The sequence below is a fragment of the Calidris pugnax genome, unplaced genomic scaffold (genome assembly GCF_001431845.1).
Source record: "Calidris pugnax isolate Ruff unplaced genomic scaffold, ASM143184v1 scaffold178, whole genome shotgun sequence".
NCBI classification, from domain to species: Eukaryota; Metazoa; Chordata; class Aves; order Charadriiformes; family Scolopacidae; genus Calidris; species Calidris pugnax.
Window position 1 is genome coordinate 2,521,820 of NW_015090986.1, and position 24,123 is coordinate 2,545,942.

General features: G+C 37.2%; 1 protein-coding gene and 1 long non-coding RNA gene across 3 annotated transcripts; both read left to right on the forward strand.

Annotated features, from left to right (window-relative positions):
• Nucleotides 1-242: 242 nt before the first annotated feature.
• Nucleotides 243-17,874, forward strand: LOC106894926. Of its 2 annotated transcripts, XM_014953957.1 has the most exons (7): nucleotides 247-420; nucleotides 3,200-3,365; nucleotides 5,159-5,281; nucleotides 6,969-7,016; nucleotides 9,360-9,448; nucleotides 10,948-11,040; nucleotides 17,341-17,874. In XM_014953957.1, the coding sequence occupies exons 2-7, from the start codon at nucleotides 3,254-3,256 to the stop codon at nucleotides 17,527-17,529; spliced, it is 654 nt and encodes a 217-aa protein (XP_014809443.1). In that variant the 5' UTR covers nucleotides 247-420; nucleotides 3,200-3,253; the 3' UTR covers nucleotides 17,530-17,874. The 2 variants fall into 2 exon arrangements, with proteins under 2 accessions (XP_014809444.1, XP_014809443.1); XM_014953958.1 differs by lacking the exon at nucleotides 10,948-11,040 and having other exon boundaries at nucleotides 243-420.
• A 731-nt stretch (nucleotides 17,875-18,605) lies between these two features.
• Nucleotides 18,606-23,882, forward strand: LOC106894927. The gene is made up of 2 exons (XR_001413343.1): nucleotides 18,606-20,037; nucleotides 21,136-23,882. It is a non-coding gene; the product is annotated as an uncharacterized LOC106894927 (long non-coding RNA).
• The last annotated feature ends 241 nt before the right edge of the window (nucleotides 23,883-24,123 follow it).

Sequence of the window (24,123 nt, forward strand, 5' to 3'; positions counted from 1 at the left end):
GCATCTGCCCTTGAATAAGCATTGGAAGGAATGGCTGATAGCAAGAACAGTATCAGTGACGTAAAATATAAGAATAGTATTTATGAATATGTTCAGACAAGATACAGAACTACTGGCTCAAAATCCGCATGCAGTTCCAGGAAAGGCAGCTTCATGTCTCCTCAGAGAAACGAAAGTTTAAAAGTTTGTTTTTACTATTTCCAACACTTCTTGATTTCCCACAGCAGTTAGAGCCATGAGAATATTGATGTGAGTAAGTTAACATACAGATCTAAAAGATTATGTCCACGTCAGAATTCTTTTATTCGGAGCTTTGGCTTCCTGCCATGTGTTCAGGCAATAAATTGGCTGTAACAGAGCTGCTTCTAGCATTCTGCTGAGTAGAAGTATCCCAGCAGAGACAATAGGAGCCAAAATAAGGTAAGCAAAAGTGGAAGATTACAGCAGGGTTTTCAATAAGCTTCAATCTTAAGTTTGTTTTATCAGACTGCTTGTCTAGATTTTAAAAAATAGCAATTTTTTTTTCAATTGACTTTAAAGTTTTCTTCTAAAATCTCTTCCTTAATCTAATTTATGTCTTTTTTTTTAATATAATCCTATATTTTGTTTAGAGTACTGGTTTTGTAAAGTCTGTCTGATTTGAAAGAGACAATAACCCCATTATTTATTAGCTGTAGGATAGCAAAATTTCTTTTTAATCTACTGTTAAATTGTAACAAACTTGGAGGAATTACTTCTGTTCTTTGGACACAGGACTGTCAGCTGCAACCCAATACATTCGACAAAAACGGATTTGATCCTTTAACAGTCTTAGTGATACCTTGTTATGAATGTAGCAATGTGGTATGAAATAATATTTGGAGCATACCATCATGTGAATTAACTCCAAAATTTTAAATTCTGTTTTCATGTACTGAATTTGATTTAATTTTATGATCAGATATATCTATGTGTAAGTGGAAGAGAGAATGATGTCTAAGAACAATTGAGATCACTAAGGCAGCAAAAGAAGCAGTATAACAGATTTTCTTTGCTGCCTTCATATAAATAAGTTGGTATGATATATGTAGCAGGAAAATTTTTCAAACTCCCTGTGCTTTTAGAGTGATCTTGTTATCCTTGGCCACAAATATGCTCAAGTATATATGATTTCAGCAGTTTAAAGATCTATAGTTTGAGCTTCCGGTTTTCCTTATACTTAGCTTAGATGTGAAACAAACCAAAACACTCAGGTTTCCAAAACAAACAGTGGTTGACTATATATGCAGCCAAGAACAGTATTCAGATTTTCCTAGCCCTCTTCAAGTAGCATATACCTTGCAGAAGAGAGAAAAGAACTGAAGAAACAGGCATGAAGGACATTAAAACAAAGAAATAGGCATAGGGAGAGACAACATTTACAATGATGAGTAAGAATTAAAATACTGGGAGTAGGTGACATCTGTGTAAGAACATGACATGAAAGGAAAAGCTTATTGAAATGGGAGTATTTTTATGTCACTCAGTCTTAAGGAACATGTGAGAAAATTCAGGCTATGAAAACTTTTGTTATTTGTTGTAAAGAGCTTTCTTTGTTCTGGAGAGCTAACAGAGGTGACGTTCTAGCATAGACTTGTCCATTGTCTACTTCTTCAAACAAGCTAGAATCATGAAACTTTAAGTACAGTCCTTCAGAAATTCGACATTATCTTTCTCAAGAGAAAATTTCCCCAAAATTTATTCATTTCCTAAACAAGTTTCTCAAAAATTTATTTGAATTGTCCTTCCCTCTTCAGGAATTCTTCGGGGTCCTGGCTTGTAATCATCCTCCTTCTTGTCTTACAGCAGTGGGTGTATATTATGCAGATGCAAGGCTCTGAATCTAGATGGTTTGCAAGACATCACATTAGTTCTAAAAAAAATCCTTATATTAAGCATTTAGGACTAACTTAGCAACATCAGCATTAGTAACTGCAGTATATGAAGGGCAAATCCAGCAGAAAACAATTCCCTGGCTGCTTTACTGGGTATAAAAATCAGGAATTTGGATCTTCAGAATTTCTGATCGAGTGCAGCCAAACTGGAATTGCACTTGTAATTTCAGTAGAAATGTTCTGTAAGGGATTAAATATTCGGCTTTGAGCATCCTAGATCTAATGAAGTCTTGATGTTTTGCTAAGGCTGAACACCTAGCACACTAATGTCTCTCAGGATCCACAAGCTGATATTACCATTCACATACTCTGCAGAGCCTGATTCAGTTAGATGTTTGTAGAGGTCAGTTCCCAGTTAGGACTTTGTGGAAAACCACAAAGGGTCTTCTCTTTTATTTAGTGTGCTCAGTGATAAAGCAATTTCAGCAAGATGAAGAAGACCCATCCTTTGTTTTCTGCCTCTGACTAAAAGTTATCTTTATTGGGAAGAGTAAGTTAATTCTAATAAATGTTTCACTTTTCAATGGCCTAACTGGATGTTTAGTTATAACTAAAGAGCCAAAGAGAGTGAAAAAGAGCCTCAGTTAGTCTTTGTAGCCTAGTAACAAGAGAATTGCCAGGGACAGAAGTCTTCCTTTTCTACCATTTCACATAAATATTTAATGTGAAAATCTGCATCAGTGAACTGAACCAAAGCAGATGATGGAACTCCCCCCCCACCACGTGAATTCACAAATCATTACATTGGTGTCAAAGCCATGATCTGTCAAAGCCATGATCTCTCTGGCTTAACTGATATTTACTTATTCTGTGCAAAGCTGCATGGGGCTAAAATTATAACCATCTTCACTTGGTTCATTCACCAAGGTACCAAACAAAATTGAAGCTCATTATTTTCTTTGGAAACAAATGAAAAAAAAAAATATTATTTTTTCAATCCAGCTAGTGAAGTCTAGCTAGCTTCCTATATTTGAGAAGCATAAATAAATTAAATTGAAGTCATGTAAACTGCTTATATTTTATCTAGGATGAAGTATTTTAAAAAATATTCTTTCAACACAACTATATCCATAATAACCTGGATCATAGTGGAAGTGTAGATAGATAATTGATTTACCATCACTGAAAACACCATTTTTGCCTAGCAAGACACAGACTTGGGTCATAAAAGCAGTCAAACATTTATTGAGTTTATTCTGCTTCCTCTAACTGTTGCTTATACTCTTTCAAAACTGTGTCTCAACCAAAACATGAAGTAATGTGACAAATTCTAACTCCTTCTTTAGGACAGGAAAAAGAGAGGCAACCCAGGTTATCAGGATTTCTGAAGTGCTTCTGCAATGTTGCTCCGCTCAGGCCGCAAAAAGCCCTATGAAGTGTCTCACCATGAAAGGCAGTCTGTTAAGACACAATCTCTGCTGAGAACTGTGAAAACAACTCCTGGAAACTCAGGTAACTCTTTCCTGAGTCACAGGTATGTTTGTAATCTCGGAAAGATTATTCCAACCCAATGCAGAATCCAACCAAATTAAGTATCTGGAACAGCTTATTATGACGATTTCAAAAATAAAGGTACCTGGAGGAACAAAAAAAATGAAAGCTTCCTTTAAAACAACTAGCACAGAAATACTCCTCAGAATTGCGACATTAGATTCTTCATACCACCAAACTAGGACCTGTAGCTCCCTGGAAAAGAGTGAGCAATATCACAGGGCCATCAACCCTTTTATTTTGGACACAGTAGTAGTTCTTATAATTCTAGTTACAAGTAGAATTTTTACACTATAACTGTTATAACAATTTTAACGGGTTTGTTGTATTGATAACTGTTCTTTGCTGTCCTGTTGCTCCTTCAAACAGCCCATTCTTTTTTCGGGAAGCCTGACAGCCTTAGTTGCCAGGCCTTTGAAGAGAAGCTTTTTGCCCGTGCACAGACCAGCTTGACACTTCTGGAGGGTGTGACTTGAGCTGTCGGGGTGTGCATCATCCACCTCTTTTCTTGACTGTTCGTGCAAAGTTACTGCCCAGCTTAAACAGGGTGAAAAGAAAGCTTCTCGGACACGACTATTTTTTTTTTTTTCAAAATGTCTGCTTAAATACAGATGTTTCAGAGGAGGTACATCAATATAAAATGAGTTAAGAAGTTTTCAGTGCCAGAACGTTATGTCACTGCTGGTGCGTGTTAAGTAACCTGTTGTTTTACTTGCCTAGCTGTTCTGGCAAAGAAAGGAGTGTTTATTTAACAGCATACCCTGGAGGTCTGTGTGGTTTCAGAAATGTCTTAACCGCATTTGAAAGTTGCAAACCTCTTCCAGTAAAAAAACATTCAGCCTAAGGTAATCAAAGTTGTGCCTTATAGCGCTATTCTGTAGGTGTTTGACATCCAAGTGGTTGGACTTAACATCCTTCTGGCATTCAGAGCAGCACAGTTGTGCTCAGTAGTGATGGGGAACTTTTTCCCTCCCGACAGCTTTTAGCTATGAAGATCTGATTTTATCCAGCAAGAGATGCCATGCAAAATAAATAGCAGCTATTTTAGGCAGCCATATTCACTCAAAGCTAAAACTCTTGTCTGTACACAAATGCAGTTTTCAAAGTGCAAAACTGTGAAACAGGCAAGTACTTACCTATAAAATAAAGGAAACTAGTCTAGAGACAGTATGTTGCAGAGATACGTTCCCTACAACACCTCTTCTTCAGAATGAAAACTTATAACTTCATTCTGTGTTTTGCACATCTGCCTTCATGTGCAGGCTCCTGTGCACAACCTTACTTTGGCTCAGGCTCCCCACAGGGCTCTTTGCCCCACTGTAAGACTGCTCATTCACCAGCCAACTGCTAATTCAGGCCCCCTCTCTCGTGTTCAAATTCATTCTGTCCCCATTAGTCTCTTTCAACACAGGTATCTGCAGGTTGCCCACAGCCCCCTTCTTACGCTGTCCCTCAGGCTCTTGGGTTGGATGCCGTTTGCTCAAGCTCAAGTTTTTGCACATGTTAACTCTCCAAATTGTTCAGCATCCATCTTTTCTACTCTCTGAGATTAACTTCCAATCAAAGGAATCTTTACTTTCGCCCTCTGCACCACCAAAACCAGCCCACTGTATCATTTCTGTACTGTTCATAGTTCAAAAATACATAGATTATAAAGTGAAGACTGCAATAAAAATACAGTTGATCTTTTTATTATGGAATCTTACCATCTTTCTGTTGCTAGTAAAATTAATTACAACTCATTTTTTGATTAGCGTTTAGTTTACGACAAACGCTGAAATGCTATATACTGACTGAAGATTCAAAAACAGTGCATTTTGACATAGATGAAGACGGCCATCATGAAATATGCACCAAGGATTCACAATCCCATGAAGGTAGTATGCTTTTTATACCAAAACTCACTAACCATATGTTTAGTACTGCAGGACATTTTTGAATGTACTGTTCTATGTACTGTGTTCAGTTTTGGGCCCCTCACAACAAAACACTGAAGGTGTTGGAGCGTGTCCAGAGAAGAGCAAAGAAGCTGGTGAGGGGTCTAGAGAACAAATCTTATGAGGGAACTGGGTTGTTAAACCCAAAGAAAAAGAGGCTGAAGGGAGACCTTATCGCTCCCTACAGCTACCTGAAAGGAGGTTGTAGAGAGGTGGGGCTTGGTTATTCCAGTTTAAAGTAGGTACATAATATATTTAAATTATAAGAAGATTATTTCATTCACTCCCATTTCTGTTAATAGGAAGTTTAGATACTTGGCTATTGAGGGACTGAAAACAAAGGTAATCCTCAAAGACGAGGGCAAAATAGAGAAGATTTTGGAATTTGTGAGATTATTTTATTTTTCATGGAACTCTTCTTTTATCTTACATGGGGTTTCTCTAGTTGACACCAAAAGCAGTAGCACAACTAACATCACAGAAGTAGTTGTCAGAGGTTATTCTTTGGGTATAGAAGAGGCAAATAACAACAAATGCAATTATCTAGAATAATATATTTTCCAGAGATGTGAAAGGAGGGATAAAAAACAATAAACCATATTTCTAGCCAAAATACAGGAAAAAGTTGCAATTTGTAAGATAGCTATCAACTTAGTGAAACTTTATTTATTAGAGAACCCCAGTTTTTTCAGGAATGAGAAGTCTATTTTATATGCTTCAAATAAAGACACAAAAAGGCTTGTTTGATATATTTATAAACTAAATTAATGTTATTTTTATTCTATTAAATTGTGAATAATGACAACTGCACTGATAAGGTATTCAAGTGTTTTTTATATCTTTTGAAGTGTTCCTTTTATCTTTTACTTGATAACCTCATAGGACTTTGAAGTAACTCAAACAATTAGTATTGCTAATTTGTGAACAGATCCAAAACCTGTATAGGTATACAATAGAAGGAGTTTGTGAATAGATTCGTAGCGTGACAATCCTGATGTAGAAGATAATGATGTTCCTGGAAGAAAGAGAAAAAAAAAATGTTGTGCTGTGTCACATTCTTGTATATGTAAACACAAGCACCACAAACATGTATTAATGATATAGTTAAGTCAACATTAAGCCATATTAGGAACCAGCTGTAACCTGGATATTTGTGACCTGGATGTGAAGTGGGTGATGCCTTCCCCAGGCAGCTGGCTGTATGATTCTGGCTGGTGTTAGAAAAGCCTGACACCCCATGGTATTGCTGCCCGTTACTTTCCAATATTGCACATTTCGCATCTGCCGCCAAAAAATTTCAGGCTTCTCTTTAGGCCTTACATCTCATTGCCTACCTCTGTTTTCTCAGGTGTGTTCTCTTTTGCAAAAGACAGTTAATCAATCACTACATTTATTAGACTCAGCATTCAGACTTCAGGGCACCTGCTTACAAGCCTAACTGTAAAGTCTTATGGGGTTATATGAATTCAGACACCTGCAGGAAATGAAACCTGATGCCTATTGCTATTACATGCTCTTTCTCAGATTATGTTTTAAAACTTAATCTGTTTGTGACGTCTTTTAATTTGAAGAAAGTACCTATCTATTTCCACATATTTGTTAAATCTCTTCTATTTTTCTGTTTTAGATATTGCGTGGTTAAGTGTGTTCACAAAGAACGAACCAGCAGTTACTGGTAAGAATCCTGTGGGAATAAAAGGGATCATTCTCTTTGTTAGGGTCTGGTTTTGAAGAGATGTTTGAGGGTATGAAAAGAAGTAAGTAGACAACTCTAGAAGTAACATATTATACTAGATTTTCATTTAGGTCAGATTGCTGGACTATTCTAAAAATTAAACAGCCTTTCTGTGTTCCATAACACACAAGTTCAAAGTCACAAAAATTGCCGTAGCAAGTTACGAGTAATGGCTTGGGCTGAAGATAAACATATATGAGGAAATAGCATGTGTACATGCTAGAAAACCTAGGTTTTGTTTTGTTTGTTTTTTTTTTTTTTTTTTAAGAAAAGTGTGTGTGCTCTATTGCTCATGTATGGGCCAAGAAAAGAAATGGATACGAAGAAAGAGGAGACACATTTTTGGAACGTTCATTTTGTAAGCACAATAAGTGATTGGGAAAATCAAATATATATTAGTTCAAGCTATTCCAGCAGAAGATAAATGTATTCCAATTTCAACCATAAAGGACTGCTGTAACAGATGACAGCAAATATCCATCTGGTCCAGGACTTCACCTTGAACAATGGCCAAATGAGGATTTCTAGGTAACAGTATAAAATATTGATACTGTCCCAAAGGTCTACAACTTTGCATTTCAGGGACACACACAAGTGGTTTCTTATATTTACTTGAGTTCAAAGCATTTCTTTTGAATTGTAGAATTGTAGAATTGCCCCTTAGACTCTCATAAGGCTTTAGTAACTTGAGAGGCTGGGTAACTCATGCAGACCATCAGAGAGTGGAATTATTACGTATAAAATTGTGGGAAGGTTCCTTACTTTCTTTGCCATTCACTGTCTGCCTGATAGACCACTTGTCATATTTTTCAGAGGTGGTAGGGAAAGTTAGGGTCTTTCAGATTTACTCAGAATACACAATGTATAAGCAAGTCGCAATAAACTCCATAAACAAAGACGAGGATTATTAGGGTGTAACTCATATTGACATATGTCCCATACCAACTGGCTGAACTTCTGCCTCTCTCTTTGGGATGCCTCTAATTCAGAATGCTGTTGACTTGGATATGAAATCTCTCTTGCCCGCTGTATCTCTCTTGTACCTCTTACCTGCTGCAGCTGGGCAGTCGCATCTGAAGCAATCTAAACTAATGTCAGAAAAAATGATTAAAATGGCAGAATTTTAGACATTCTACTACATTTATCTGAATACATATGTAAACTGAGTAAAATGCACTAAGCTGGAGTGTGTCTCAATTTTTAAGAAGGGTCTTTATGTTATTTTCATGCTCTAGCTGGCTCACAAAGAATTTCTTCAGAAAACTTCCACAATAGCATTACAGGTAGGGTAACTAAAATCAGGGCCAGGATTGGAGTAGCTAAAATCAGTCAGGTGGGATGAGTATGTTCTGCTGATCCCAAAGATCCTTCAAAGGCCAAAAAATATCTTTGATAACATGAAAAAAAATCTCCTTAACTGCAACTGTTAATGCACAATTACCTAACCTCTGTAAAATTTGGATTCAGCTGCTGCAGTGATGCACACGTGGATCAACTGCTACTTTCTTTCCTATTTTTTGTCTTAAGCAATATACCTGACATACTTTTAAAAGCACAACTGGTATTATTTGAAGTAAATCTGCAAGGCAGTCAGCTAGCTTTAGCATCACTGGATACTTATTAATGCCACTGGCTTTGCTAGGTAATGCTCTTGTATGCCATATGAACCAACAAAGGGAATCTTAATTTGTTTACTTTCTGCTTATCTGAATCTGAGGCCCTGAAGTACCAAAAGGTAATGAATGTTGTTGGGTATCAGTCTGAGGAGTAACCTGTCCTACAGATATTCTGTTATTTCCTGCAGCTGAAAAAAACCAGTATTATCTCAGAAGGGAATAAATCCAACGCACCAACAATTATGATAGTGGGAAGATTTTGACATAGAGAGCATGCAAAAAATAAAAGGGAAAAATTCTTACATTTTCCACAGTGATGTATACATAGTCAGCTATATTACATAAACAGGTATATTACATGTATGCATTCAGTAATAATAGAAATGCCTTATTTGTATATGCGAGTGTATAACTGATATTCCATATATTAACTATAAATATAGAAAAATGAAGTATATATATAAATGGCAAATTTAGAGTATCATAAAGTCATAATTTTAAATACTTTATAGAAAAGAACCATACCAAGAGTGATTATATTTGTTTCTATTCCTACGCCCATCAGTGTAAAGTGAACATGAATGTTGTCTCTACAAAATATTTTTAGCTATGCTTCATTTTACAGTGATACACATTTTATAACAACATACTCCTCTGTGCAAAACAGATTCTAAAAATTTGGTGATCCTCACACAGAGATCAAAGCTTAATGAATTTGTCCTGTTGTGCAAGGGTAAGAAGCAGCTGTCTCTGAAGGTAAGAAAAACTTTATATCCCTTGCAACTTGTGGGAGCTCTTCCTTACTAGAGGACTATTTCTCCCACAGATCTTTCAAATTCATTTTCCTTCATTTTACTTACCATTACTTACCATTTACTTACATTCCACAGCTTTTGAATACCCCCCCCTGTTCTGTCTGGGGAATTATTTAAAGTAAGCTATTGCAAAAATCATTGAGTTAGGTAATTGACTACTGTCACTAGAAGACAGCAGAGGATGTTGGGTTTCAGCCTCTGTGGAGGGAGAGGGGGATTCCGAACCACAAAACATGCAGGAAATAGAAGGGGAGGAAGAAGCAGAAATGCTGCCTTGGAAAGAGATGAGTTTAAGATGGGAATTATTTTCACCCATTCAACCCAAATTACAAAACAAGGAATATGATGAAAAGAAAATACAGCTGTATTATCCTGTTTTAAACATTTACCACCTGTTGTCAGAGCATTCTCATTTCCTCCAGCCTTGTGAAGGTTTGCTTATGGTAGGAAGAGCAGGCAAGGATAGTTTTCCCTATTGGAGGGTTATAACCTTTACTAAAACTGTCTGGGGAAGAATGTTATATTGGAATTTATGCTCTAAAAGAGCATAAAAAAGAGCAAAAGTCTAAGAGGGTCTATTTCCACAGAATATGTTGAGATAACATCTAACACTGGCTATGCATGATGGTGTAAATCACCAAATGGTTCCTCAAATTAAGTCTTTGATGTTTTTTCTTTGTTTTTCATTCACCGATGACTTTCCATAAAACCTATTTCCTGAAATTATTTGCAGAAATGTATGTTGCACGATACATTAATTCTATTTATAACCTATTATTCCATTGGGATTTTCCTCTGTCCTTGAAAAAAACCCAACTATTTAAAAGGATTTTTCTGGGATTACCTTTCCATAAACTAATTTTTTGCAAGGTGTTCCACCAAATCAGGGAAAGATGTGAGTGTTGAGCCATAATGGATTTTACTTCCCAATCACTTATTTTAAAGTACCAGGTTGTACCAGATTATGTTTCTTTACAGGATTAAAAGCAGTTCTTATCTGAAAATGAGGGAAGACATATTTAGTGTTTCCCACATATGTAAAAAGCTTGGAAAGATCACTTACCTTTCTTTTTCCAGCAGAAGATGAATCTTAATCTCAACAGGAATTTTCATGTGGAAAATGCCAAAATGTCTTATCTGTGACAAAGTTTTGGTATTCTGTTATAACATGGTTCAGTCTTGGCTGCATTGCAAAATAGAATCAGGGCCTTAAAGAGGCTGTCTTCAGTGTTTGTTTTCAACCAAATTAATTTTGCATTGCAAATGGTAAAAGAGGAATATATTCTTGGAAGTGAATTTACTAATTTTGAATAATTTGAATGTAACAATTAATGGACTTTACAAAAAGGAGAGTTTCCTTTAGAATTAATGCTACTTTTGGTGGATTAAAAGAGCAAAATATGTAGACAAAATTACCAATCTGAGTGGTTGTAAACACAGGTCTTAAAAACATCCTGTTCAGAGCCAGATTATCCTTCAGTGGAAAGATGCAACATGAAAACATGCAAGCATGAAGATCCTGACTTCAAACAGGTATATAATCATGATGAAATAAATAAAATATGTGTGTGGGAGAGTGTATGCAAACACAGATGTAAAAGAAGTGCAGCTAAATACAATTCTGCTGTTACTCGTTAAGTGGCTGTTTACTTTCCTACTTCAGCTGACTTTTAGTATTTTCCTCAGAAAAAGGAAAACAAGAACTTTTCAATAGTTTTTGTTAGTGTGTAGTCCAGTGGATTTAGTATCCAAGAGGATTGAAAAAACAATCTTTCCAATTTCAGCGAGCAAAAATGAAAGGATCAGATACCTTTCAGAACTTCATAAAAGCAAATCTGACTAAACACTGAAAACCTAAAATTCCAAGCCTAATATTTCTAACATTGCTAACATTTTTCTTAAATCAGAAAGGAATTCCGGTAATTTGAAATTAGAAAAACATTCTTGTTTGAAGTGATTCTGAAGGTATGAGTACTATTTATATTTTATTAATAATTAATGAACAAAATCTCTTGCATGCTGGGCCTCGAAAATCCAAGAGGGTCCTTCAGTTTAAGTTCCATCTGAGGTACTTACTTGGCACAAAATACTCCCTGGCTATAGACGGGAGAAAGCAATGAAGCTTAGGAAATTTAGAAGGCCACTTCTAGTCCCCTCCTTGTATGATATAAATTGTCACAGTCATATCGCCGCCTTCTAAAATCTATTTCATGCACTTTTTCCTAGAAAAAGATATGCCTTTTCCTATGGAGCTGTTCACAGAGAAAGAATTACTGTCTTGATAGCTGCAAGTTTTAGAGGACAGCTGGAAAGAAGAGGTGTAACAGTTGCCTAGAGAGACCTATTAATCTTTCGGGGTTTCTAAACAGATAATTAAAAGGAAACATTCTTTCCGAGAATTCATTACCTAACAAGACAGATAGCGATCTACTCATAATGGTTTCTTGCTGATGCCTTCAAGTAGGAAAAAAAAAATAAAGTTGCGCATCTGTGTGAGGAAAAAATAGCAGCCTGCACTTGAACCACATCCAGGTAGGCCAAGAGGCGAAACCATAGTCAGATCTGAATCATGAATTTCTTAATAAAGCTTCTAGAATGAGTGCACTGATCAGGAAATAATTTCTGGTGAGATGAATTAATTTGCCACTGTCCTTAGGATGAAAAAGTGTGTGAGTAGTTGACTGAGATGGAGAAATACTTCTTATGGCCAATGACAAAGCTATGTGATGCTGTGATGTGATGTTTAGTCTGCTAGCTTTTAACAGCAAGTTTTAAGACAGGCATTTTCCTCCTATTATTGGAAGAATTCCAGTAGAATTACCAGAAACATGAGAATCTGTGGACCCTCTCTTATATCAGCAGCAAATGTTAGAAATATTAAATTTCCATTTCATTAGCCCAGGCTTATGGAGACGACGCTCACAATCAATATTTATTAAAACATCTTGTATTAACTAGGCTGTTATTATCACAATAAAACAGTAACAGCTTGTAACAAATAATAGCTTACATCAGTATCTTATTTTGACAGGGGTTTAAGTTCGGAAGGTAACAGAGATCACAAGCAATATTTATGGCAACTCTGTGCTGGCAAGAGCAGAAAACTGCATCATACACACAGTCATGCTCCCAGTGGTCCAGCTGGAGCCACAGCAGAGAGGTCAACCCAAGCAGCTCACTCAGGAGCAGGCTTACATTTACTTGTAACTGTAATTATCTAACTCTATAATAGAACATTCTTATCATAATTAATAATATCATACAAGAAAATGCAGTTGATCACACAAAAGGATGAATTAAGACATACAGAGTAGAATTTTTCTTTAGATCCACCACAGAAAAGTTTTTCCCAACTATGTCCCCACACATGTTGACAACGATGGGATGTTTCCCACCCCTTTATATAATTCTCCCACTAGCCAATATGGTTTCTTGTAGCACAAGTAAGATCACGTTTACAAACTTCGTCACTTGGACAGTAAAGTGGTAATCCTAGTAATTTCTCAAAAAAACCCAGAATGCCTTATGATATTGAAATGAATTTTATTTTACATTCACTGTTGACATTACTGGCTAGATTTGACCAGGAGTTCTCATGTAGACTGTTACTGTTTCAAGCCTTTCTTATCTTCTTGCAGGCTGTCTTATAAATTAGCAGTTTCCTTAGAAGTCTCGACCAAAATTATGCAGTCATGTAGTGTCAAAACTGGTCCTCTGTCCTTGAGACACAGGCAGGTAAACAGGGAGTACAGGGGGAACAAATAGTAGAGGGGGGAATTATCAAGAGGAGTTGTTCACATTCTCTGTTAATGTTCTTATTTTACCATATTCATTAATTATGTATAAAATTTTCACTATTTCTTTTTCACTCTTCCAGAAGTGCAGGCTATAGTGATCGTATGTTGCTTATCAGAGAAGTACACATCTCCTGCCATACAGATCTGTAGTATCTCCCTTCAGTGTAATTTCTGTTCTGGTTCAACCATAATACTTTACTATTCATCATACATAATCACACTCAGTCCTTTGCATATGTATACTTAACCCTCTCAGCTCTAATTAAGTACTAGTAGCACTCAGTTTTCCCTCAGTTTCAAACCTTCCTTTCTCTTTCCTTTCTCCGTTGATACCCCTCCTAAATTCCTTCTTGACTTAACGGATTTGCTTGAAAGATCACAATTCTTTCTGATCTTGAAAGATCAACAATTCTATCACTAAATTTGGCTACTCCTCTTCAAGTTGTTGTCCCTTGGTGGATAATGCAGTGTTATTAGATTATTATAACTCAATAGCATTTTCCTAAAACTTTGCCTGAAATTCCCCAGCCTGGGTGGACTGAGATTGAGGGGCCACAACTCTCCAAGATCCATTAAGATCTTGGAGATCTTAATTTTTTAAGTTTTTATTCTAGGGTCCTCTCTACTTTGTTGAGTAGTTAGATGAAGCTAAGCAGGACAGACACAGTTTAAGTCAGAGGTTAGCTATATAGTCACGTGAGGTCTTACTGAGAGACTTACTCTTTACTGCAGTTAAATAGGCCAAAATAAAGAAAATGAAACTCCAAACAGGAAAAATCTGGCAAGCGAGGTCCACAGAATTATCTTGGTTCAGAACTTTGGACTGTATCAGTTATGCCAATGCCATGTTTAATGTGTTTGGCTGCCAGCTGGGGTCAACCCACTGCAGTCCTTTTTCACACCCAGCATGCAAAGCCACTCACTCAATCCTACTCCCCACCAGTGGAACTGGGAAGAGAATAGCAAGAGCAAAAAAAAAAAATCCCACCCTCTTCTTCCAGTCTCCAGCCTTTATGGCTGACCATGACATTATATGGCATAGAGTGCCCCTTTGGTCAGTCCAGGACAGCTGTCCCAGCTGTGTCCCTTCCCAGTCTCTTGCCCACCCCTAGCCTACTTGGTGGAGTAGCCTGAGAAGAAGAGGTGGTCTTGATGCTGTGTGTGCACTGCTTAGCCACAGCCAAAACAAATCCCAAGTGCCATATAACTTATTTGTAATACTTCCCAAGGTCTGTAGCTTCTTTGATACAATTGTACTCACAGCTCATTTTTACAAGTTTGCTTATCATCACTTTATGACTCATGCAGTTTTTGATCATGTACGCATTTCCTTGTTTAATCTGAAGCAAAATGTAGATTGTAGTGTGCCCTATACTCCTTGTGTAACAGGCCATGGCAAGGTAAGGTATTTTCTTCTGTTTCAAGTAGCCTTCATATGTGTTCCTTCTTATCTTTTAGTTTCTTCCTGGTATAGAGTGCAGCAGTTGAACTTAGCCTGGGACTCATTGTGCCTTAGTCAATCTGACTTTAAATCATTTTGAGTCTGTTTATTTTAAAACTTGGATAGTACTCTCTCACATCTTTCTCTGCAGCTCCTGTCACTGATGGAGCTACACTGTCTTATCCATAGATATCCACAGGGATCCTATCTATCACTGTCTTGTTCCATAAGACAATATTTTTCTCTTTAACCTGTGGAGACAACATTTGTATAATTTTCCTAACATGAGCCTATATACGCTATCACAAGTGTGTTGTGAATCACCTATGAGTCATGAGTAAAGGTGTATTTTTTTCTCACTAAATGTGAAGCCTAACCTACATATTAGTTCTTCATTTGGTGCAATGGCAAAAAAAAAAAAAAACAAGTCAGCTCTAGAACTGTTTTTTTTTCTTGGAACTTGCAAATGCTCTCTCAGGCATGCCTACTCCCGTTGGAGCTGTCCTCAGGATGAATTTCATCTGTCAGTAGTCCAAACCATATTCTCCAGTTTTGCTTATCAGCCTTCTTAACAGGCCATAATAGAAAATTATCTGTGCCAGGATTTCTTCCAAAACACCTTGTTCTAAGAGCTCCTTCAATGACCTGCTGCAACTCCCAGCCCTAGCAGTGTTTGGATACCCTTCCACTCCCCACTCCTCTTTCTTCTCCCTATCACACAATAGCATCCCCAATAGCAATAGCATCTCTCTGTGGTGGATGTCCATCTAATTTTCCATCATTTCCTGCACATACAGCAGGTATCTTTTATTTTCGTATCTCATTCTGCTTTTGCAAGCACCAGATTTTGGCTTCACATTTACCAGATCCCATTGGAGCCTCTCTTGCTCTAGGGTGAATTTCTGCATTGTACACATTAATCCTTCTCCTTGCTTCTGCAGGTTTTTTTTGGTTTTGTTTTTATTTTTTTTTCTTTGCTGAAGTCACTGGATTCTCTCATTCCATTTGTATTTCCATATTACACTTCTGAGTCCCTAGAAGGTATTTATTTTCTAAAAAAAAAATTGTTTTCAACTTTCTTAATAGTATTTCTTAAAACAGAATTTTTTGATTGCAGCTGCAGATACTTGGCTCTTACACCAGCTTGTTAGGACAGAAAGTTTTAGCTCTTCCCATTACAGCCTTGCCAATACAGGAGGCGTATCCGGAAGTTTCTTTCACGTACTCTGCAATAACTGCAGGACATTTTCTTTCCACGCCCTGTTGTCACACGGTCTAAAAGGACACATTCCTCCTTCCACAGATAGGTGGTTATTGCCAGTGTTTTAATCTCCAGCATAGCTGGGATCCTTTAATATCCTTCTGCCTTTCCCCCAAGCCGTCAATTTAAATTTAGAGATCCCCTTAAGCGTTGTGCACCCTGATAGTACACCAGACTAGTCAGATTTATAGAAGTCCCATGTGGGTAGGAGGAGAGGGTTCAAAAAGATCACTTGATTGTTATGCATTCATTTACCATCTCAGTCTTCTGCAAAAGATACTATAAATTCCCTGCTCCCTGACAAGAGGGTGTGTTGGGGAAAACAGAAATCTGAACCTTTCACTGATTAAGCTCTTACTATTAGCAGCAGATAAGAATTCACACAGCCTTGCCAGTGACTCCCTCACTGAGTGCACAGGCTGAGGAGCAGGGGCCCTGCAGGGGTTTCCGGGCAGCCCTGCTGGGTGCTTTCAGCAGGTGTGCTAACACACACTGCCCTGGAGCCTTTGCCCACCTACAGCAGCCGCTGCCACCTTGGATGTGTTGTGGGTTACGTGACCCGTCGTGGGTGCCAGTGACTGCTGGAGGCCTCGGGCAGGTTCAGCACCTGCTTGGTGCCCCCAGTATCATTTTTTGCAGATTTAACAGGGCTACTAGTCTCCAGGGCTTCTGGTTTCAGAGACTGTCTCCCAGCACACACTCTTCCACTTTCTGGTGTGGTGTCTTCTGGTCGCTGTTTGTCCATCCTCACTCTGAGATCTCTGGAGAGCCCAAACACATCCACACACACAGACGGACTGTTTTGACAATAGCTATTCCTCCAAAAATGGATCTTTCAAAAAGCGTACTGAAAACTGAAGATGTATGAAAAATCATAGGCAATAGAATAGTTATGGTACTGTAACATTCTAATTTTATTCCAAAAGAGGGAAGAAAAACTGTAGATTGACATTTTGTTTTTAGTGGCTGTTGACAGGGTAGGTCTGTGGTAAGAAAATAACCAGACGAAAACCCTAAATTGTCCCAATAACAGGTGTACTGCAGAGGAAAGCTGCTGGCCTTTTTTTTTGAAGCAAAGGAATGCAGCTATGGGTCTGGACATACTCGGTCCTTTGAGGGAGACAGGTATTATTTTATTCATAGTTATCACAGAACCTGCACAAAATGATAAGGTGTTTCCAAGATTTATCATAAAAACTGGTAAATACATGTCACTGGAGAAAAGCATTCAAAATACAACAAGCCAGCAACATACATGAATTTTTGTCACATGAAACACTATAGAAAGGCTTTAAAGAGATAACTTATCACCTTTACTTTGTGTATTTTCATAGCTGAGTGAAGATAATAACTTTTTCATCATGCATTACCAAGGAGATTCAGTGCAGTTCCAGTGCTATGAAGACAGAAGTTACTACCTGTGTGTGAATGATGACTCCCTTGATATTCGCAAGCGGGAAAACGAAGAACTCAACGAGGACAAAAATTTTTACTTTAGGGTGTCATATTTACAGGAAAAGTAACTTCCCTCCCTTCCAGTGGCCTAAGTGTCCATACAGATAAGAGAATGAACATTGAGGTCAACCTATTTCCATTTTGGCTTAATTTTTTACTTTTTTATAATTTCTTAAGTCATTATTTTGCATGAATAACGTCCTTTATTTCCATACGTTCAACAGGACAAGAGAAAGGCTAAGTTTGAAAAACATACTAACTGATCAGTCTCTTTTTGTCTTACCTGCACAATTACGGTTTTATGGAACTGAATTCTTCTGGAAGGGGAAAAATACATAGGGGATATTTGAATACAGGGGAAAAAGGAGGAAGCATACATGGATATGAAATACAAACCACTACCTAGTTCTCCATGTGGTAAACATTTTACTTTTTAAAAAATATCTCTTACGAGAAGAAAACATTTAGAAGTTATTAAATGCACATGTGCCTGTCCTGACTGACTGACTGACTGACTGACTTTGGGGAAGGAGTAGAAAAGGTGTCTCAGGTCTAAGTGAGAACAAAGGAAGAGGCTGAAGGTTTTAAACAGAAGATCTCTCTGCCCCTGCAGCTCCAACTCAGCCCATGCACTCCATTATGCAATTTCACCATCTTTCCAGCACAGCAGCTCCCTAAGAAAATGTACCCAGAGCACCAGACTCCCACCAGGCTGGCGGAGGAAGGGAGGCACATTGAATGATGGGGTGTAACAGATGCCTGTGAACAAAGGCAGAAAATTACCCTGACATACTGGCTTCCCTCTCTGAATCACAGAAGGAAATGCAATCACCTGTTAACCTGCAAAGCAGCATGCAGAACAACATCTGAAAAATAATCCGATGTTCAAAATGACTGAATAAAATAAACACTGTGTGCTTATGTTGGATAAACTGGAAGAGCAGTAAGAGAACCTGTCTTCTAGCAACAGGTTCTGTCAGCATGAAATGGAAGACGCTGACACTTAGAAGTCCATAGACCATACTCTGCAAGGCACCAAATGTTTGAAATACCAGAGGATACAAACCAAAAGCGTACACAGGATCATTGGATGTAAAAGGTCTGGTTCTCCACTGCTCCACATGGAGGCTTTAAAGAGATAACTTATCACCTTTACTTTGTGTATTTTCATAGCTGAGTGAAGATAATAACTTTTTCATCATGCATTACCAAGGAGATTCAGTGCAGTTCCAGTGCTATGAAGACAGAAGTTACTACCTGTGTGTGAATGATGACTCCCTTGATATTCGCAAGCGGGAAAACGAAGAACTCAACGAGGACAAAAATTTTTACTTTAGGGTGTCATATTTACAGGAAAAGTAACTTCCCTCCCTTCCAGTGGCCTAAGTGTCCATACAGATAAGAGAATGAACATTGAGGTCAACCTATTTCCATTTTGGCTTAATTTTTTACTTTTTTATAATTTCTTAAGTCATTATTTTGCATGAATAACGTCCTTTATTTCCATACGTTCAACAGGACAAGAGAAAGGCTAAGTTTGAAAAACATACTAACTGATCAGTCTCTTTTTGTCTTACCTGCACAATTACGGTTTTATGGAACTGAATTCTTCTGGAAGGGGAAAAATACATAGGGGATATTTGAATACAGGGGAAAAAGGAGGAAGCATACATGGATATGAAATACAAACCACTACCTAGTTCTCCATGTGGTAAACATTTTACTTTTTAAAAAATATCTCTTACGAGAAGAAAACATTTAGAAGTTATTAAATGCACATGTGCCTGTCCTGACTGACTGACTGACTGACTGACTTTGGGGAAGGAGTAGAAAAGGTGTCTCAGGTCTAAGTGAGAACAAAGGAAGAGGCTGAAGGTTTTAAACAGAAGATCTCTCTGCCCCTGCAGCTCCAACTCAGCCCATGCACTCCATTATGCAATTTCACCATCTTTCCAGCACAGCAGCTCCCTAAGAAAATGTACCCAGAGCACCAGACTCCCACCAGGCTGGCGGAGGAAGGGAGGCACATTGAATGATGGGGTGTAACAGATGCCTGTGAACAAAGGCAGAAAATTACCCTGACATACTGGCTTCCCTCTCTGAATCACAGAAGGAAATGCAATCACCTGTTAACCTGCAAAGCAGCATGCAGAACAACATCTGAAAAATAATCCGATGTTCAAAATGACTGAATAAAATAAACACTGTGTGCTTATGTTGGATAAACTGGAAGAGCAGTAAGAGAACCTGTCTTCTAGCAACAGGTTCTGTCAGCATGAAATGGAAGACGCTGACACTTAGAAGTCCATAGACCATACTCTGCAAGGCACCAAATGTTTGAAATACAAGAGGATACAAACCAAAAGCGTACACAGGATCATTGGATGTAAAAGGTCTGGTTCTCCACTGCTCCACATGGAGTCCCACTGTGATTTAGTGGCAATTTTTGCTGATGCAAGTCATTTGGGCATATTTGTGTATAAATGATAGACATCATGTACCTATGCCAAGAGGTTACCGCCTAGTTGCAGTGGAACAACAAGCAATCCACTCAGCACTTGCAGGAATTGTTCTGTGTAAGTATAATAAACAATGCATACCTGAAATAGGTCAGCTAAGCACATCAATGCAAGTTACAGTACGGCAATTATCTATAACAGACCAAACTCCAAAGGTCTGTGAGACCTTAAAAGATTTTTTTTTTTTCCCTGTACTCGCTGTGTGGAGTTTCACTGCTGGGCTTCTTGTCTTATTCAAATAGTGAAAATCATTTTGTCATTTCCAGCACTGACTGAACAGAAGAGAGCTTTTGAATATTCCCTAAATGATACTTACAACTTCTGGATCTGTTAAGAGTGCAGTGATGTCAGTGAGAAGAAAAAAAACCCAAACTCTAGATATTGACTTCAGCATACATTACACTAGAACTAAATTGTTTTATGGAAAGCTCTTATGGCAAGCAGCAGTGGTATCTTTGTAAAGTTTTGGATTTGAGCTATAAGATAAAAATGTCATTTGACATTATAAATGTTCATAGAAAAACGAGTTTGCAATATGTGGATCCTAATCTTTCCTTTTCTTATTTTACTCATACAAACTCTTCAAACTGACATGTTCAAATTCCCACTAATCTGAGTGTCTCATGAGTGGCAGACATGTTTTTATTTTGTGAGGTGGAAAGCACGTAGAAATGCTATTTAAAAATAGGAAATGAAGGTCAGTGAGTCTTTTAGAAAAATATAGCCTCTAACACTTAAAATAAAAAAAACATTTATCCGATATGACTAACAGTTAAATATGAAATATAATTACTATTTTGTAGTTTATTTTCAAAACAGTACTGATATTCTTTAACTGTTACGTAGCAGATGTGATAATCAGTAAAATACTAATGCAAATATTTTACTCTTATTTTTCTCCTCTTCAAAAGCTGTGCTTTAAAGAAAATAGCGTGTTCTGTTTGCTGCAGAACAATTTAATTCCAGTATTCTCCATATATGACTTCTAGTACTTTGACCGTTATTTTGACTGGTTAGAGTAAAACTTGTGAGAAGAACTTCAGTAACTAGAAAGAATGTGATTGTTATGTTAGTTAATCTGACAAAAGCTAGCCAAAGTAATGTATGTAAAAAAGGGAATCGTATCTTCTTAGGATCTTTGTGCTAATTTTTCAGGAAACCAGAGTTCTTCCAATCATGGAGAAAGGAATGGTCATTACAGTAAAAAAACACTGAAGACTGGTAAAAGAATGACTACATTAAAGTGTGAGTTTCATAACAATTGTCATATATTGAAGCAAGAGACTGGCAGCCAGCCTTGCTTGCCCTGAAATATGTGCCTGGTATGCACCATGTTACATACCACCTTCAGTATGGTTAGCCAGAAGAACTAGAAATGAGAATTAGAAATTGTTAACCCAATGAATGCACTTACAGTCTAAACAAAATATAACAATCTAGCATTAGTCAATTGCAACAGTACTAAAACTTTTAAGTAATCCAAGTCACAAATTTAGTCACACATTTTCTATTCAGGATCATTAGAAACACAACACATCAATATAGACAAAGTCTCATTTATGCCTCTTCCCTGGTGTGAAGTTCTCACCCTTCCATTCCCTCACAGCCTGAAGTCAAGGCCCCTTTTTTCTTAGATGGGATGATGTGATGATGTTGTCATTACGATAGATATAATGATATCCACTGATTTAGATGGAAGAGTATTTTATCTTAAGTGTTGCTGCTTTTGGAAACACATGGCATGCTTTGAAGTAAAAGATATGTATAAACAGAGATTTTTTAAATGTCATTTTGGTTTTGTTTCTATTTGCCCATGATTTGTCTAGGCACACTAGGCACACTAAATTCCTCCGATGTTTGTGTGTTTTAAACAAGACTTCTCATATTCCATGTATATTTGAATAGCTGTAAAGAAGCAGATTCTCTACCAGCTTCTCTGTTCATTGATTCTGACAAATTACATGGGCTAACTAGTACCAAGGACGAAAGCAGCTAATAAGGTACAACTTGAAGCCGTCCTTCTCTAGCACCATCTCGTGGACTTCCGATGAAGGGTAGTAAACTTGTATTCAACTTTTATTACACTATCAAGCTACAAAAAAAAAGTTCTTGGCAACTGAAAACAAAAATTTCTTTGTTTTTCCAAACCCTGATATTTATTTGCAACTGATACAGGATCTGAGGAGAGACTCAGGCAGCAGGGTTTGTTTAGCCTGAAGATGAGAGTAGTGACTCTTCACCTAGCTGAAAGGGGACTGTAGACAAGGTGGACCAAACTTCCCTTAGAGGTGCACAGCAGAAGGACCATAGGCAGTAGTCACAATTTGTAGCAAGGGAAATTTCTACTGTCTGTCAAGAAAAACAAAAATTTATAAGGATATGTAGGAATTGGAACAGGTTGTGTGATTATAAAGTGGCTGTGGAGTTTTTCAGAATTGAACTGTACAAGGCGCTGTGCAACCTCATCTAGTACTGAAGGTAAGCCTGCTCTGAGCAGGTGGTTTGACAAAATGACCTCCAGAGGTACCTTGCAACGTAAATGATATTGTGATTCTATGATTGAAAAGCAGCTTCAGTGTCTTAGAAATTACAGATTATTTAACCCAAAGAATTGTATTCAATGCAACCTACACAAGCATACGGAAGAACAACATAAAGCAAACAAAAGAAATCCTATTGATTTCATCCCAAAGCACAATATTTTCATTACTACATGCAGGTTTAAGCCAAAAGGAAAACACATTCAGTGTCAGAAAAAAGGTCATAACAAGTGAAAGATTCCCTCTTGATCTCCAAAAAAACTCAAATCAAAACGCATAGGCTATTTAAAAGAAGAAAACGGCATAAGGAGAACAAGGGTTCAATTGGAAAATAAAAAGTAATTACAATATGTTTATCAGGTGAATTTAAAAGCTGCTGTCATTTTACCTGATTGGTTTTGGTGTAGTTTTTCTTGCAATAACAGCCTTCTCAATATTTGAATGATCTGAGGAAATACACTAAACACATCTCATTGTACTGAGGTCTGGTCAGTTCTGTGAGGATCTCCTCCACCCCCTACCATGGCTGTTAAAAGTAAACTGTAGTTCTATTACAGAAATCATTAGGTATTCTAATAATGTTAAAAACTAAAAGTTCTAATACATCTAGATAAAAGTGTTACCTAAATTCCGCAAATTATGCAAATTACTACCATAAGAATAAAAAAAAGAAAAAAAAATAGCTAAAAGGTATGAAATGGAGAGGGATAAAGAAAAAGTTTGAAAATGAAGCACAGAAAGAATAGTGTGATTCTATGTGCATTCCTTCCTCTAGAAAACTAAGAAATAGAAGAGTTAACTACATTTGTGGGGTATTTACATTTTGGCTACTTAGAAAGTCATATATTCTTCATTATTCACTGCAGCTCTACTACAGAATTTACAGAATCTCTCTATCTGTTTTCAATTTCATTTTTTTTCATCACTTAGAAAGAAAGTAGTTAATTAGTAATTAAATATGTTTGCTCTGTTTTCATTCTGAGCTTCTATATATGAAGCTGTTATTTAGAAATAGGGGATATATAACTCAAAGTACAGTTTTAGAAGACCCATACATTTTGAGCATTGTAGCTCCTTTTAGTGGTAGCTCCACATTTTCTCTCTGAAAATAATTTAATATTTTCTTTGTAATTATGTACTTCACTTGAATAAGGTCATACCAAATACTGTATTATTAGTCATACCTGTATTAAAATTAGTATTAACCAATACCATATGTTGACTGTTAACAGGATAAACAAATATGTTCTGTATTTACAAATGTAAACTTTGCTCACAATTATGGTTCACTCTTAAGGTAAGCCTTAAAACTATTTTATGGGTTTAACTCAAGAGTAAATAAATTAATATTTCACCATGTCACACTGAGGTGCTTTTGCTATACTTTTTTCTCCAAAACCATCTTATTGAGATGATAATGACTAGCTATGTTTCTAAAGACCATCTGACAAAGTATCTAGAGGCATTTCAATACCTGGACAGTACTCATTCTTCTCAATTATCTATCCTTTAAATGAGCCTAATAACTAACAGCTCTGTAAGAGCTATTTATGCCAGGAGAAATTGCTTCTGGGAGGAGCATCAGGCACATGGAAATGGGATG

Coding starts and splice junctions, on each gene's coding strand:
- LOC106894926 (XM_014953957.1), top strand. CDS start 3,254: ATGTTGCTCCGCTCAGGCCGCAAAAAGCCCTATGAAGTGTCTCACCAT. Junction 5,282..6,968: donor GGATTCACAATCCCATGAAG/GTAGTATGCTTT, acceptor TTTCTGTTTTAG/ATATTGCGTGGTTAAGTGTG. Junction 11,041..17,340: donor AAGATCCTGACTTCAAACAG/GTATATAATCAT, acceptor GTATTTTCATAG/CTGAGTGAAGATAATAACTT.